The sequence below is a fragment of the Phocoena phocoena genome, chromosome 5 (genome assembly GCF_963924675.1).
Source record: "Phocoena phocoena chromosome 5, mPhoPho1.1, whole genome shotgun sequence".
NCBI lineage: Eukaryota > Metazoa > Chordata > Mammalia > Artiodactyla > Phocoenidae > Phocoena > Phocoena phocoena.
This window is the reverse complement of record NC_089223.1, coordinates 86417167-86435282: the sequence shown is the minus strand read 5'-3', so window position 1 is coordinate 86435282 and position 18116 is coordinate 86417167. Positions and strand designations below refer to the sequence as shown.

Genomic DNA, 18116 nt, shown 5'->3' with positions numbered 1-18116 from the left:
TCTATATAGCTCATAACATCTTTAATGTTTTAAAATCAGTTTTGGTACTGTTAACCAGAAATAATAATAGATTGTTCCTTATGTTTCAGGGAAGTTGGGAAAAAAGAATTTTGAAGAGTTTAAATAGTATGTGCACTGAATTGAGTATCCCATTGGCACGAAAGGTACTTTTTTTTTTTTTTTTGATTGGAGTATAGTTGCTTTACAACGAAGTGAATCAGCTATTATGTATACATATATCCCCTCCCTCTTGGACCTCCCTCCCACCCATCTAAGTCACCACAGAGCACGGAAAGTACTTCTAACATTTAAGTATTTTTTTGTGAATCAAGTACTAGGAAGTATCATGAAATAACTGTCAGGCAGATTTATCTTTTTTTATTACTAGTATATCAGTTTGTTTTGAAACAAAAATCTGTTAAAGGCCAATTATGTGGATGTAGTTTATATAGGTTTCTATTATGTATGCCGTAGTGCTTTTTGTAATAAACCTATATCTTGAGAATAAATATAGACTCTGCAGTATAGGTGATTTGGAGATTTGTCTTATAAATACACTTTAAAGGTTTTAATTACCTTTAGTCTCCTTACTTGAATGATTTGTCATCTCTGCAGAACTATTTAGATCTAATACTCAACATTTATCTGTCACTCTGGGCTTTGAGAGGGGAGAGGTGAAAAAGGAGAGAAAAGCCACTTGAGAAATATTCTGGATTCTTTATAGCTGCTCATGAGTAGGAGAGAACGTTTCTCTTCACTTCATTCTCCAAACCTGCTATTTATTTCCTGCTGTTGGACAGGATATAGTGAATGTACTTTGGATAATATCCAAGCACAAGTCACTGAAGGCACCAGAAGGATGGTGTAAAAAAAAAGATAAGTTTATATGAAAAACTGTCTAAATATGTAGTATTGTATAATATATTGTCTTTCATATAGGAAGATGGTGCTACTGATTCACAGTCACACTCTCTTGGCCAGTCCCCCTTGCAATGCATTTCTCAGATTGCTGGATGGGGTAAGAGATGTAGTATGTGGCTGAGGAGCAGTTTTTCTTTGTGAAATTTACTAGCCAGCACAGATCATTTACCTTCTATTCTTGGACTCATTAGCACCACATTGTAACTGAGCCACTGAGACTACTGTATAATGTAATAGTTAAATAATGTAATTTAAGTGTAATTCCCTAAGAAGCTAACCATATGTAATGAAATTATTTTTTCTTGTGTTATGGTAGCTTATTTAAGCTTTTAGATAAGGTATTGATTCTTATTTTTCATCTTCATTGCTTAACTTCACAAAACAAAACCAATTTTAAAATTACCTTTTTTAGAGGCCAGTTGGAGAACAGAAAGAACTTCTCAATAAATGGAATGAAATGGGAACTGATGAGCCAGGTATATGTAAAACTCTTTTCAAAATGTGGTAGTGGGAAAAAAAAATTGCCTTCTTAATTGTGAATCCAAAATAACAATATTAACAATTTTTTTGGAAAGACAGCAACTTTCCCTCTCCACTAATTTACTATCATCTGATTTTTTTTGCTTAAACTTCTACTTTGCAGTTTAAAATTCCTAACTTTGGTCAGTGTTCTCCATTATTTTGAGGATATTTAAATCAGTTATCTTTTTTTAAAGCAGCATTTGAAAACATTTTTATAAAAGGGTAAATTAAATCATTCAGTGGATTTCATAGACAAATCTTTTTCAAACTTTAATTACATTGAGATGTTAAAGATGGATTAAATGTGGAAAAGTTTGGGTTTTTTTTACTAGCCCTACCAAAGCAAGGCCTCAAAAAATTTATTAAACACTCAGATTTGTTTCTCTCCACGAAAATCTTTAGTAAAAGGCAAGAGATTTATTTGATCTGAAGAGAAACCAGGGTATATGTGGAACAGTTTTAATACTTCTAAAATGTTTTTAAGAATGTATTTTGGTTCATTTTAATGTTTAAAATTGAGTCAATCAATTTTATAAACATATAATGAGTGAGAACTCTAACATTTACTATGATAAACAGATACATATATAAAATTGTTTAGGTAGACATGTACATAATTCCTCACCACTCCTTCTTAAAAGAAAGTTGAGGGGGGTGGGTACTGGGCAAGAAATTGTGCCATAATAAAGGGAGCAGTGTGTTATAGAAGTTCAAAAGGGAGAACAGTTCAATACAACTACAGGAATTCACTAAGAATGCATTGTTTGTATTCTAAGTACTTTGAGAATTCTCATATAGAATTCTCTATTCTCATATAGAACTTTCATATTATACTGACATTGTTTTTCAATTCAACTACAAATAATCTATTACAAATTTATCAAAGGGGGGACTCTTTATTTCTTCTAGAGTATGTCATCTAGGCTGTCAAGGGAAGGGACTACCTTTTTATTTTTATTGGCCCAATACTTAACACAATGTATGACAAATAACTGATATTCTGCAAATGTTTGAATTAATCTAGCTGCATAGCAACATATGAAAGAATCATTAAAATTTATTATTAATAAGAATTTTTATGTTATAATTGAAATTTTGTTTTAATCTATCTTATTAATTCTAGATTTAAGCCTTTTCAGGCCTGTTTATGCACCTAAGGATTTTCTCGAGGTAGGTTCTATTGGCTAAATATATATGTATATATATTAATGAGGTAAAAATGCAAAAGAAATGATGGTATAAAAATATCTCCAGGCAGAGGAATCACCATGTAAAAAGCCCCAGAGCCACTGAAATGGTGGAATAACATGATTATATTATATTTGGAAATTGCTCTTGGAAAATACATTGGAGTGTGGAAAAATTAGAGGGAAGCAAATCAGGAAGATTTGATTAAAAAATAGTGACTGTAAATCATGTAGCCTGCTTCCTGGCACATATAGTTGCTCAGTGAATTGTTTCCTTTTTTATTTCCTTCCTGTTCTAGTAGTTCAGGCAAGGCATGATAAAGGTCTGAACTAAGAGAACAGCATTCAAAATGGAAAGAATTCAACAGACTTGAGAGATTTTAAGGAAGATTTGGGAACTGATTAGATCTAAGGAGCATGAGGAAAAAAAAAAAAAAACAAAGATAACCTTTAAGTGTCTAGATTGGGTAATTGGGCAGAGGTAACTTGCCCTTGAGATAGAGAATACAGGAGGAGAAACAGGTCCATTAGTGAAGATGATGAGCTTAATTAAGTTTGAGAGGCATATTGAGCATTCAAGTGGAACTCTTCAGTAGGCAGTTACAACTCACTAGTTATTTTAATTCACCTCTCTTTGATTACACTTTTTTTCTTGTACCTTACATGTAATCCATCAGCAAATCCTTTCAGCTTTACTTTGAAGTATATCCAGAATCCATCCACTTCTTACTAGGATCATTCCTATTTCACTGGTCCAAGCAGCCATCTCTTGTCTGGACTATTTCAGTAGCCTCTTAATTGCTCTTTCTGCTTCTAAGCTGCCCGCCTAGAATCTGTCCTTTGTTCTTAGCAGAGTTTCTAGAGGAAGACTTGTAAGTACAATTCTGAAGAAGCCACTCTTCTGGTATCCAGGTGCTTCCTATCTCCTTCTACTTAAAAACCAGTCATGACAGTGGCCTAAAATATCCTGCTTGGTCTGTTACCCCACCACCTCTCTGAGTTCATCTCCTATTACTTTTTCTCCTGATTTGTTCTACTCCAGCTATTTTAGCCTCCTTGCTTTACCTTGGCTTCAGCCCATTTGTGAGGGCCTTTTGCTCCTTCTTTTCTCTGCCTGTAGTGCTTTTCCCCCATATACTTGTGTGTACATTCCCCTCACTCCTTATGTCTTTGCTTAAATGTCACATTCTCAACATAAAGAATATGGTCAATAATATTGGGTATTATATGGGTATAATATGGGTACAGATGGTTACTAGAGTTATTGTGGTGATCATTTCACAATGTATGCAAATGTCAAATCACTTTGTAGTACACCTGAAACTAACATAATATTGTACGTCAACTATATTTCAATTATTTTTTATTTCAATTAAAAAAATATTCATGGAAAAAATTCAAACACATACACACACAAAAAAATGTTGCCTTCTCAGCAAACTTTTCCCTGGCTCCCCTGGTTGGAACTCCTTATAGCCCTTTCCTACTTTGTTTTTCTCCATAGCATTTAGCATCATATAACATACTATTTTTCTATTTGGCTTATTGCCTGCCTTATCCTATTAGACGGAAGTTTTGTTCTCTGCTGCAACAATTACAGAGTCAAGTCAGATAATTGGAAAGGCTCAACAAGACTTCACCCACAAGGATACACCCACATAAGGCTTTCTTTCAGCAAGAGAAAGAAAATACATGCAAATACAAAGAGATGGGAATTTCCAGACACATCTCCGCGGCCCCTTTCTCAGTTGCACAGGATGCACTTTATCTTTGGGTTATGAATCTCCAAGGTACATGCAAGATACTTCGGTCTTGGGAGTCAAGGCACAAGTTTTCTGAGGGGTCTTTTATACCCCACTGGTAATTCAGATGTAAACCAGCAATCTGTACATTTTCAATAAACAATGTAAATAAACTGATATGGAGTTCCTCCAGGGGACATTAAATAGCACATTATAAATGACTAGTTAGTGCATTTTACCCCATCTTGGCCAAGGGTTGCTACTAGATGTCCAGGTAACCCTGAAGATAAGGTAGAGCTACCATAAACCAGTTGCAGCTGCAAGCTGATCCTATCTTTAACTGTTCTCTCTCCAACAGGTTGAACAGTGCTTAGCACATCATGGCTCAGTAAGCGTGTTGAGTGAATGAGTAAACGAATGATCAAATCTTTCACATTTTATTTATTTTTTCTTTTCTGAACCTGTTGTCTCTGATACCAGTTTGCCAGCATAGAACATTGTTAGAAATTATTTCAGGCCTTTTAGAATTGTAAGCAGTATCTTTTTAACTTTAAAGAAAAATTACTTTGGTTTGAAACTGCCTTTATGGTGCTAGCATTATTTCTCTTAGCTTATTAAAGATTTCTCCCAAACGCTTTCCTTTTCTAGCACTTAAATTTCATGTAATTTTTTTATGGTTGTCTTTAACTGTTTTCTCCTTAATAATCATAGTGTTCTGTGGCCTTCAGGACTGTTGCTGAATTGATCCTTTTATTAGTCATGCTGAGATTCTTCTTTAACTCAAGCAAATTTTCTATAATCATTTCCTTAGTTATAGTTTCTGCTTTTCTAATATTTTCTCTTTTCTATTGCCTACATATTCATAGTTTCTTTTTCTTTTCAATTCTGTGTTTTTGAGTTTCCCATACAAGTATGATGCCTTATTTGTGTAATTAGACTAAAATTGTGTTATTCTATATTAGTCTGTATTTAACACTGTTGATTCTTTGCTAAATCTTCTTTTTTCTTTTTTTTTAAACAAATATCTTTGATATTTTTAGTTTCAATTTAGTGTTTGCAATTTTAGGAAACTCTTTTGGCCTTATAGCATATTCCATTTTATCAGCCATTAGTTATCAGTTTATGAATGCCTTCTTCAGATATGATAGTGTTTCTGTCATTATAATCTCCTTCCTTGGATTCTTGGTGGTTTCTTTCCCTCAACAGTTTCAATTTTTAAATATTTTTGAAATTATTATTATTCTCTCCCCAAAATGTGTGTTGTTAGAAAAATAAGAAAATATATGTAAGAAGAAAATTTAAAACAGAAATTACTCATAATGCCATCCTACAGCAATAAATACTACTATACTGTAACTTTTTAATTTAATAAACATATTGTGATATTAATTGAGGCATATTACACTGTATTTTGTACAAATTAAACATAATTTATTTAGGTAATTTCCTCTAATGGAATATTTATATTGTCTCATGTTTTTCTGTTTTATAAGAGAACAGTACTGCCTTGATGTTTTTTTCTGCACTGTCTCTGCAAACAGCTTTAATTATTTCCATAATCATACTGATAGAAGTGAGATTCCTAGAGTAAAGGCTGTGCAAATATCTAAGTTTTTTTTTAATCTAGTTAATTTTGAAAAATATATAAATCCATCTTTCTTGTTAGCTTGGCCTCTGAAAAATTTTTTTTCCCTTTGGGTTTGGTTTATTGGCAAAACCTTATGATGTTATTCACTGTCTTTCTATAAACCTTGTCAGTATCTGTTTTTTAAAAGAGTTAGAGTTGGTTCTAAAATTTTTCCTGGCAAATATTACAATCAAGCAATTTAAATTTTTCTGTCATTTTCCCTGGTAAAATATAATCAAACAATTCTTTTTACCATCAGAAAGTTTTTCTTTCTAACTAAATTTTTAATTTTTTCATTTTATATGGTAGATCATCTGTTGGAATATTAAATTAAAAACATATTTATAGTATTTTAACATTTTAATACAATTTTAGTTTTCAGAATGTAATTAAAGTATATGCATAACCCAGATAGTTTTTAATCTTGTGATATATACTAAGGTTATTACTACCAATTTTGTAAGTGTAAATAGTCAATAAAGAAACTAACCAATTATGTTGGATTTGTTTTTAAAGGTTTTAATTAATCTTCGCAACCCAAATTATGAAAATGGTGATTCTCATAGTTTCAGGACTCATTTGGGTTTAATCCAAGTTCCTCTCAAAGTAAAAGACATCCCTGAATTGGTAAGTATAGGCATTTAAAAATAAATTAACATATTTTAGAGGGCAACTATTAGAAATTTATTTTAGTGCAGCATATATCTAAAGCAGTAGGACAATCTGCTCATTAAATAAATGAATAAAATGAAAAGTTTCTTTTTTATTGTAAGTATGTTGTATAAAGAGTGAGTTGCTTTGCTAGTAGGATTAAAGATGAGCTTTCCTTGACCTATAAATGCTTTTGCTTATTTCTTATTTTAATAAACAGCATAGATTTATAAGACAGCTTGTTGGAATTTGCCTCATGTATGGCTGTAAAACTGATTGAAACAAATTATGAATTTTATAAAAATTTTTTTTAAAGAATGTACATTTCATTTAATTCACCCAACCTTTATTAAGCTCATGACATGGTGAGACACTGAGGGAGATAAAAGAACATAAGATGAGTTAAAGGCTGTCTTTGCTCTGGAGACTGTCACAATTTGATAAGGTCGTTAGTTTAAAAATAGAGTAATTATAGAAAGGTGGGAAGATTTCCTGATAAAGGAGTTAAGAAATTACCATCACTCCTTCTTTTGTTAATTACCCCAAAACGATAAGGAGCGCAGAAATGTAAATACTGTCTTTGGTGAAAGTAAGAAACAACTTGTAACTCTTTCAGCTCCAAATCTACCTTTTTTAAAGATTGAAGTATAGTTGATTTACAATATTGTATTAGTTTCAGGGGTACAGCAAAGTGACTCAGTTATACACACACACATATTCTTTTTCAGATTTTTTTCCATTATAGGTTATTACAAGATATTGAATATAGTTCCCTGTGCTATAGGGTAAATCCTTGTTGTTTATCTATTTTATATATAGTAGTGTATATCTGTTAATCCCATACTCCTAATTTATCCCCCTTTGGTAACCATAAGTTTGTTTTCTATGTCTGTGAGTCTGTTTCTGTTTTGTAAATAAATTCATTTGTATTATTTTTTTAGATCCCACGTATAAGTGATATCATATAATATTTGTCTTTGGCTTACTTCACTTAGTATGATAATCTCTAGATCCATCTATATTGCTGCAAATGGTAATATTTCATTCTTTTTTATGGTAAGCAATATTCCATTTTATATATATATATATATATATATATATATATATATACACCATATCTTCTTTATATATTCATCTGTTGATGGTCACTTAGATTGCTTCCATATCTTGACTATTATAAATAGTGCTGCTATGAACATTGGAATGCAAATATATTTTCAAATTAGAGTTTTTGTCTTTTCCTGATATATGCCCAGGAGTGGGATTGCTAGATCATATGGTAACTCTATTCTTAGTTTTTTAAGGAACCTCCATACTGTTTTCCACAACAGGTGTACCAATTTACATTCCTACCAACAGTGTAGGAGGGTTCCCTTTTCTCCACACCCTCTCCAACATTTATTATTTATAGACTTTTTGATGATGACCATTCTGACCAGTGTGAAATGATACTTCATTGTAGTTTTGCAAATCTGCCTTTTTTGCTCTGTTTTATTATACTGGAGCTGGACCTTATAAACATTTCTTTTTTGCAAACTTGCTTGATGTTAGGCTTTGTCAATAGAGGATTCTGGAGAGACATTGCAAGACAATAGCAGGAGAAAGGGGCTTTCCATGTACAGAAGCCAGCAGATCAGCAAACAGAAGACCCAGTAGCACTCACCTTGGCAGCCCTCAGTCAACCAGCTCCAGTCTGTACTCTCTGGCAAGGCTTTTCTTCACCTCTGGTCTGCACATTCCTGTGGCAGGCATACCCTCTCCTTAAAAGTCTGAATCTCAGTCTTGAGGGCACTGGGGGACCCTTTCCTGAGTTCTTAGTTCCTTCTTGGTTCGCCCTCCTGCTTAGAAGTCATAGTTCCTTTCTGCATTTGCTAATTCTGTTTTTCCCTGTTCACATTTCTGGTATGGTTTCTATTTCTTGACGGGACTCTGACTGATACAAAAAGCCAGATGATTTTTCTCCCTTGAACTTTGGAAAGGATCAAGAATTGGAGATACCACATGTTATAGAGTCTCTGAGGAGACATAGGGCTGAAAGTGGAGATTGTGTAAAAGTCTGTATCAGGAAGGGTTAAGACCTCTGGACTCTAATCATCCTGCATATTCCGGTGACTCCTCCTCCCTCACAGAAGACCAGAGGTGTGTTAATCACTACAGAAACAGAATCAGAAAGGGTATAAACTCAGTGACCTCAGACATAGAGCTGAACAGGAATGAGGCACGGTATTGAAAACAGAGGAATTAAGTGAAAGTTGACCGAATCGTGAACTAATACCCTTGTCCCCTACCACTACCACTATGCCTGCCCAGTCTCTCCTTCTTCACCCTCCACCAACTTTAGAATGCCAGAGAAAAGGCTAACAGAGATTTGGAGAACCCTTACCGGGGGCAGGGAAAAAAAGAAAAGAAAAATAGCTGGCTGGCTATAATTGCTTCACAGTGAAGTCCACCACACTCTGCCCAGTTCTTGCAGACAGAGCTTCCAGTCAGTCATTAATTGCCTCAACCCTAAATGTAACTGACCAGCCTAGGATCTCCAGATACTTGAAATCTTCCAATTTTAAAGGCATAGGTCAAAACTTAAACAAATAAACAAACAAAAAAAGAAGAAGAAGAAATAGCCAATTTAGGGAATGAGTGCTTATTATGACCACCAATAGTTATTTCAGGCTTGAATTTACATCTACATTCACAAGATACAATAGGCCAAAACCTGGTGCGAGGTTCATTTAGATTTGCAAAATGATACGGGACAGAAATATGTCAGTATATCACGTAGATGATATCACACGTGTCAGTATATCACGTAGATCTTTGTTGGAAGTCCTTGCAGCCAACCAGATGCTACTTCCTAGCCCCACAAGGAGTGCATGCAATTTGAAGTGCCAAGGCTACATAGGCACAGCATAGGAAAGTCTCATATGTGATAGGAACTATTTCTTATAATGCACATGACCATAGCTTCCAAGTCCTCTCAAGAGGCACACCAGGTAGCTAAGGCCTGTGTTTTCCATTATATTTTTATAGTCCACTTACAGTCCTCCATTTCAGATATAATTTACCAGTCAAGGGTCATATTTTTTCAGTAAATTATATTGCTTAGTAATATAGCTGGCTTTCCTCTCCACAGTTTTTTTGTGTGATCCAGTACATTTTCAGGTCAACAGTGCTGAGAGAAGGTGAACCCAAGGTTATCTTCACATGGACAAAAAGGTTAGCCTGTTGTTAACCATTTCTCCCCAATAGAAGATGTAAAGCAAACATTAATATTCTCAGAGAGAAGATATTACTCATTAAACAAGAATAGAATTTCATTAAAACAACAAAACAAAACATTAGAAAATGAAAAAAGAGCTTATAGGACTCAAAAATATGGTATGCCAAAAAAAAAAAAAAAAAATCAGTAGAAAGCCCAGGAAATGTCTGTCAGAAAACAGAGCAAAAGCAAAAAAGCCAAAGAGATGAAAAATAAAAAGGAAAAGGTATTTTTTTTAAATTAGAGGATCGATCCAGAAGGGCTAACATCTGACCAATAGGAGTCCTAGAAAGAGAAAACAGAGGTAAAGGAATTATTAAAAATTTTAAGAACGGAAAGACAGGAATCTTCATTGTGAAAAGGCCCACCCAGTACCCAATGCTGTGAATGAAAAAAGACCCAAAGCACCTGAATAGGAGAAGACTAAAAACTTTTTATGGAAGAAAAACAGAGTATATATAAAGTTTCCAGCATCTGACCGCTCAGCAGGAAGACTGGAAGCCAGAAGATTTTTAAGTAAAGCCTTTAAAAATCTGAATGAATTCAAGCCTAGAATTCTGTATGTAACCAACAGTCAATCAAATGAGAATTTGAAGTAGACATTTTCAGATGTATGTGATCTCAAATATTTACTCTTATTAAGGGAGCTATTGGCAGAAATGCTCCAAAACAAGATCAAAAACAAAAAGAGCAAAACAGAGGATCCAGGGAATGGGATTCCAACCTAAGAGAAGAACAATTTCCAAAATGACAGTGAAGAGAGGTTCCAGGACAAAGTTTGTGCAACAGGACCAGAGCAGAGCGATTCCAGTTTGGAGCAGGAGGTTGGAGGGTTCCAGGATGAGTGCCTGCAAGAAAAACACCAAAAGTAAAGATGATCTGACAGGTTTAACCACATGCAAAATTGTATTGTGGAGGGTCTTTTCAGAGTTGTTAAAGGGTAGAGGAAGAGGTAAGTGATTACAGAAAATTGCATAAGTGAAAAAATGGTTTAATTATGGACTGTATGAAAAAAATACATATTTTAGGAAAGGAAACATATTTATAGCATACTCCTTGCCTCAGCAGTGAATAATTTTTAAATAGTAGTAATATTGTAAACTCTTAATATGGATTTAATCAAGAATTGATGTATACTTATAATGGAATGATGGAGGGAGGAAAAGAGAATGTACATGAGCTAAAAATCCTCATTTATCATAAAAAATCAGTAGATATTTGAAACTGATAAATTAAAAATAACAATATATACTTGTTACTTGAAATATGGGTGTAAATACCAGAAAAAGAAGCTGAAATTGGGCTTCCCTGGTGGTGCAGTGGTTGAGAGTCCGCCTGCCGATGCAGGGGACACGGGTTCGTGCCCTGGTCCGGGAAGATCCCACGTGCCACAGAGCAGCTGGGCCCGTGAGCCATGGCCGCTGAGCCTGCACGTCCGGAGCCTGTGTTCTGCAATGGGAGAGGCCACAACAGTGAGAGGCCCGCATACCGCAAAAAAAAAAAAAAAAAAAAAAGCTGAAAGTGGTTGTTCCTGAATAGTGGGCTAATTATGATTGCGTGTGTGTGTGTGTGTGTGTGTGTGTGTGTGTGTTGTGTATGTGTGTGTTGGGGAGGAGTGCATAAATAGGGAACTGCTGTTTTGTTGTTGTTGTTAAGTCTTTTAGCTGATTTGACTTCTGTTTATTGCCTGTAAAGATAGTATAGTGTGGTGGTTAGGTGATTAGATTCTGAAGCCAACTAACCTGGGTTTAAATTCTTGCTCTGCCACTCACTGGCTGTGTGACCTTGGGCAAGTTTTTCTTAACCTTGAGCTTTAGTTTTCTTATTTAATATACGGACAATAGTATCTTTTTTTAAAAATAAATGTATGTATTTTTATTTTTTTTGGCTGCATTGGATCCTTGTTGCTGAGCGCGGACTTTCTCTAGTTGTGGCGAGCAGGGGCTACTCTTCGTTGCGGTGCGCAGGCTTCTCATTGAGGTGGCTTCTCTTGTTGCGGAGCACGGGCTCTAGGTGCGCAGGCTTCAGTAGTTGTGTCTTGCAGGCTCTAGAGCACAGGCTCAGTAGTGTGGCGCATGGCCTTAGTTGCCCTGTGGCATGTGGGATCTTCCAGACCAGGGCTCAAACCCATGTCCTCTGCATTGGCAGGTGGGTTCTTAACCACTGTGCCACCAGGGAAGCCCTGGACAATAGTATCTCATAGAAGTGTTGTGCAGATCAGTAAGTTAAGATATAAGTTATGAGTTGAATTGTGTCCCCCCCAAAAGATATGTTGAATCTTGACATCCAGTACCTGTAAATGTGACCTCATTTGCAAATAGGGCCTTTGCAGATGCACTGAAATTAAGATGATGTCTTACTGGAGTAGGGTAGGCCCAAAATCCAATATGACTGGTGTCCTTATAAGAAGAGGAGAAGAGACACAGAAGAGAGAGACACACAAGGAGAATGTCATATGACAGGCAGAGACTGGAGTGTTGCATCTATAAGCCAAGGAACACCAGAGATTGCCAGCAATACCAGAAGCTAAGAGAAAGGCATGGAACAGATTCTCCCCTAGAGCCTTCAGGGAGAGCATGTTAATATCTTGATTTTGGACTTCTAGCCTCCAGAACCGTGAGAATGAGTTTCTGTTGTTTAAAGCTAACCAGTTAGTGGTACTTTTTGTACCACTGGCAACCCTAGGAAACTTATATATAAATATAAAGCATATAGATGGTCCTTGGAAAGTAGTAAGCAGTATATAACTATTAAACATTACTACTACAACTTTCATTAAAAAATAATTTTTAAGAAGTTATTTTTAAAAGATGTTAGAAGCCCTATTAGTAGCAGTTTATACAAAGTGATATGGCTGTACAGAAGAGGAAGTGGCAGATTCTTTTCCTAGAGGTGGGGGAGGTCTTCTCAGAGGTACTGCCATTTGAAATAGTTTGAAGGAGTTTGCTAGATAAAGAAACAGGGAAAGGATAATGTATGAAAATGTTTGGCATGTGCATAAGTGGGGCTAATTATGCCTCTGTCTGTCTGAGGGGACCTGGAGCTGGTGTGGATTCATTCTTAGCTATTGGAGAACCAAAAGCCTGTGGCAACTTTTTAAAAAATTGTAACTATACCTAATGTCTGCAGGCATGAGGGATAGTTGTCCCCATGTTTCCTGAACGATGTAAACTGGTGATAGTGATTCTGACCTGATGATGCATGGTTTATCTGTAACCCTGGTCTGTCTGTGTGAATACTGAATTTAGTGAGACTCAGTGAGTCTCATATGATGCCTCAATAGATGGCCCTCAAACCTAGTTCACAGTGTTAGGGTTAGACTTACCCATATCAAAAGGGTCCCACGCAGCCTGGAGGTAGCCTTGGAGGGCAGAGGATCAGCACAGGGAGCCTGCTGAATTCCCAGGCCTGTTTCCTGCCCTCCACGGCCCCCCGCCACCCGCCTCGGCCACATTGGTCTTTGGGGGCATAAGAGGGAGGCTGGGGAGATCAGGAGAGGCAGGCGGGAGGGGCCCTCCCAGACCCGAAGAGCAGAAGAGGAGAGGAGAGGAGGGCGTTTGCCCCACCCACTCAAGCCAGGAAGCCTGCTGGGATCCCAGGTGAGGTCACCTGCCCTCTGAGACCAGGGAAAGGGCACACCTGGGCCCCTTCTGTTCCTTGAGCCTAAGCCCCATGCCCCACAGCCCCCAGGGCCTTTTCCAGCCTTGTGGGTCCTAAGTATAGTCCCCGCCCACTGCCCAAACCTCACCCTTGCTTAGGCCCCGCATTCCACAGCCAAGGCCTTTCCCCCCCTTTTTTAAAAATTTTCCCTTCTCCTTTTTTTTTACTATTGTGGTACTGATGTATCTTTTGGTTGTTGATTCATCTATATTTTTATTTTTGTATTCTTTCTAACATATCGTAATTTCCTAGTCTAATTTTATTTTTTGCTACCCCATGCAGCTTGCGGGATCTTGGTTCACGGGCCAGGGGTCGAACCAAAGCTCCTGCAGTGGGAGGTCCGAGTCTGAACCACTGGACTAACAGAGAACCTCAGACCCCAGGGAATACTCATGGGAGTGAGGTCTCACAGAGTTCCTCATCTCAGCACCAAGACCCAGCTCTACCCAATAGCCTACAAACTCCAGTGTTGGAAGCCTCAGGCCAAACAACCAGTAAGACAGGAACACAATCTCACTCATTAAAAAAAAAGAAAACGATGAGACAACAAAAATATATGTCACAATGAAGGAGCAAGGTAAAAACATACAAGACCAAATAAACGAAGAGGAAATAGGCAATCTACCTGAAACGGAATTCAGAGTAATGATAGTAAAGGTGATCCACAATCTCGGAAATAGAAATGGAAGCGTGGATTGAGAAAATACAAGAAAAGTTTAATAGAGATCTAGAAAAATTAAAGAACAAACAAACAGAGATGAACAACACAATAACTGAAATGAAAAATACACTAGAAGGAATCAATAATGGAATACTGAAGTAGAAGAACGAACAAGTGAGCTGGAAGACAAAATGGTGGAAATAACTACTGAGGAGCAGAATAAAGAAAAAAAATAATTGAAGACAATCTCAGAGACCTCTGGGACAACAAATGAACCAACATTCAAATTATAGGGGTCCCTGAAGAAGAAGAGAGAAAGAAAGGGTCTGAGAAAATATTTGAAGAGATTATACTTGAAAACTTCCCTAACATGGGAAAGGAAATATTCACCCAAGTCCAGGAAGCACAGAGAGTCCCATTCAGGATAAACCCTAGGAAAAACACAATGAGACACATATTAATCAAACTAGCAAAAATTAAGTTCAAAGAAAAGATATTAAAAGCAGCAAGGGCAAAACAAAATATAACCTACAAAGGAATCCCCGTAAGGTTATCAACTGAGTTTTCAGCAGAAACACTGCAAGACAAAAGGGAGTGGCAGGATACACTTAAACTGATGAAAGAGAAAAACCTACAACCAAGATTACTCTAGCCAGCAAATATCTCATTCAGATTGGATGGAGAAGTCAAAAGCTTTTCAGACAAGCAAAAGCTAAGAGAATTCAGCACCATCAAACCAACTTTACAACAAATGTTAAAGAAACTTCTCTAGGCAGGAAACACAATAGAAGAAAAAGACCCACAAAAACAAACCCAAAACAATTAAGAAAATGGTAATAAGAACATACGTATCGATAATAACTGAATGTAAATGGATTAAATGCCCCAACCAAAAGACACAGACTGACTGAATGGATACAAAAACAAGACCCATATATATGCTGCCTACACGACACCCACTTCAGACCTAGGGACACATACAGACAAAGTGAAGGGATGGAAAAAGATATTCCGTGAAAATGGAAATCAAAAGAAAGCTCAAGTAGCAATACTCATATCAGATAGAATAGACTCTAAAATAAAGACTGTTACAAGAGATAAGGAGGGACACTACATAATGATCAAAGGATCAATCCAAGAAGAAGATATAACAATTATAAATGTTTATGCACCCAGCATAGGAGCACCTCAGTACATAAGGCAAATGCTAACAACCATGAAAGGAGAAATCGACAATAACACAATAATAGTAGGGGACTTTAACATCCCACTTACACCAATGGACAGGTCACCCAAACAGAAAATAAATAAAGAAACATAAGCTTTAAATAACACAATAGACCACATAGATTTAATTGATATTTATAGACCATTCCACCCCAAAGTGGCAGAATACACTTTCTTCTCAAGTGCACACGGAACATTCTCCAGGATAGATCACATCCTGGGTCACAAATCAAGCCTTGGAAAATTTAAGAAAATTGAAATTGTATCCAACATCTTTTCTGACCACAACACTATGAGATTGGAAATCAATTACAGGAAAGAAACTGTAAAATCAAAAATACATAGAGGCTAAAGAGTGTACTACTAAATAACTAAGAGATCACTGAAGAAATCAAAGAAGAAATTAGAAAATACATAGAAACAAATGACAGTGAAAACATGATGACCCAAAACCTATGGGACACAGCAAAAGCATTTCTATGAAGGAAGTTTATAGCAATTCAATCTCACCTCAAGAAATAAGAAAAATCTCAAGTAAACAATCTAACCCTACACTTACAACAACTAGAGAAAGAAGAACAAAGAAAATCCAAAGTCAGTAGAAGGAAAGAAATCATAAAGATCAACAAAGAAATAAATGAAGTAGAAATGAAGAAAACAACAGCAAAGATCAGTAAAACTAAAAGCTGGTTTTTGAGAAGATAAACAAAATTTATAAACCCTTAGCCAGACTCATCAAGAAAATAAGGGAGAAGACGCAAATCAATAAATTTAGAAATGAGAAAGGAGAAATCACAACTGACACTGCAGAAAAACAAAGGATTATAAGAGACTACTGCAAACAACTATATGCCAATAAAATGGGCAACCATGAAGAAATGGACAAATTCTTGGAAAGGTACAATTTTCTAAGACTGAACCAGGAAGAATTAGAAAATATAAGCAGACCTATCACAAGTAATGAAATTGAAACCATAATTAAAAGTCTCCCAACAAACAAAAGTCCAGGACCAGATGGCTTCACAGAAGAATTCTATCAAACATTTAGAGAAGAGCTAACACCGATCCTTCTCAAAATCTTCCAAAAAATTGCAGAGGGAGAAACATTCCCAAATTCATTCTACGAAGCCACCATCACCCTGATACCAAAACCAGAAAAAGATATCAGAAAAAAATGAAAATTATAGACCAGTATCACTGATGGAAATAGATGCAAAAATCCTCAACAAAATACTAGCAAACAGAATCCAACAGCACATTACAAGGATTGTACACCATGATAAGTGGGATTTATCCCAGGGATACAAGGATTCTTCAATATACGCAAATCAATCAATGTGATACACCACATTAACAAATTTAAGAATAAAGAGCATATGCTCATCTCAATAGATGCAGAAAAAGCTTTTGACAAAATTCAACACCCATCTATGATAAAAACTCTCCAGAAAATGGGCAGAGAGGGAACCTACCTCAACATAATAAAGGCCGTATATGACAAACCCACAGCAAGTAGCATACTCAATGGTGAAAAACTGAAAGCATTTCCACTAAGATCAGGAACAAGACAAGGATGTCCACTCTCGCCACTGTTATTCAACATAGTTTTGGAGGTCTTAGCCACAACAATCAGAGAAGGAAAAGAAATAAAGGGAATCCAAATCGGAAAAGAAGAAGTAAAACTGTCACCGTTTGCAGATGACATGATACTATATGTAGAAAATCCTAAAGATGCCACCAGAAAACTTCTAGAGCTCATCGATGAATTTGGTAAGGTTGCAGGATACAAAATTCATGCACAGAAATCTCTGGCATTCCTATACACCAACAACAAAAAAATCGGAAAGAAAAATTAAGGAAACACTGCCATTTACCACAGCAACAAAAAGAAAAAATTACCTAGGAATAAACCTGCCTAGGGAGGCGAAAGACTTGTACTCAGAAAACTGTAAAACACTGATGAAGGGAGTCAAAGATGACATAAACAGATGGAGAAATATACCATGTTCTTGGGTTGGAAGAAGCAGTACTCTGAAAATGACTGTACTACCCAAAACAATCTACAGATTCAGTGCAGTGCATATCAAACTACCAATGGCATTCTTCACAGAATTAGAACAAAAAGTTTTACAATTCATATGGAGACAAAAAAGACCCCAAAGAGCCAAAGCAATCTTGAGAAAGAAAAACAGAGTTGGAGGAATCAGGCTCCCTGACTTTAAACAATACCACAAAGCTACAGTAGTCAAGACAGTATGGTACTGGAACAAAAACAGAAATATAGATCAATGGTCCAGGATAGAATGCCCAGAGGTAAACCCATGCCCATATGGGCACCTAATTTACGACAAAGGAGGCAAGAACATACAATGGGGAAAAGACAGCCTCTTCAATAAGCGGTCCTGGGAAAACTGGACAGCTACATGTAAAATACTGAAATTAGAACACTACCTAACACCATACACAAAAATAAACTCCAGATGGATTAAAGACTTAAACATAAGACCAGACACTGTATAAAACTCTTAGAGGAAAACATAGGAAAAACACTCTTTGACATAAACCACAGCAAGGTCGTTTTTGACCCACCTCCTATAGTAACAGAAATAAAAACAAAACTAAACAAATGGGACTTAATTAAACTTAAAAGCTTTTGCACAGC

General features: G+C 36.2%; 1 protein-coding gene and 1 non-coding gene across 3 annotated transcripts in view; one reads left to right on the top strand and one right to left on the bottom strand.

Annotated features, from left to right (window-relative positions):
- TBC1D19 (TBC1 domain family member 19) overlaps nt 1-18116 on the top strand; it is a 154394-nt gene that overhangs the window by 65692 nt on the left and 70586 nt on the right. For both annotated transcript variants that reach the window (XM_065877598.1, XM_065877599.1), the window contains 4 exons: nt 90-164; nt 1334-1397; nt 2567-2613; nt 6516-6626. In XM_065877598.1, coding sequence (XP_065733670.1) covers nt 90-164; nt 1334-1397; nt 2567-2613; nt 6516-6626 — 297 coding nt within the window. The remainder of the gene's footprint in view (nt 1-89; nt 165-1333; nt 1398-2566; nt 2614-6515; nt 6627-18116) is intronic.
- LOC136123986 (U5 spliceosomal RNA) lies at nt 1774-1889 on the bottom strand. Its single transcript, XR_010655937.1, has one exon. It is a non-coding gene; the product is annotated as a U5 spliceosomal RNA (small nuclear RNA).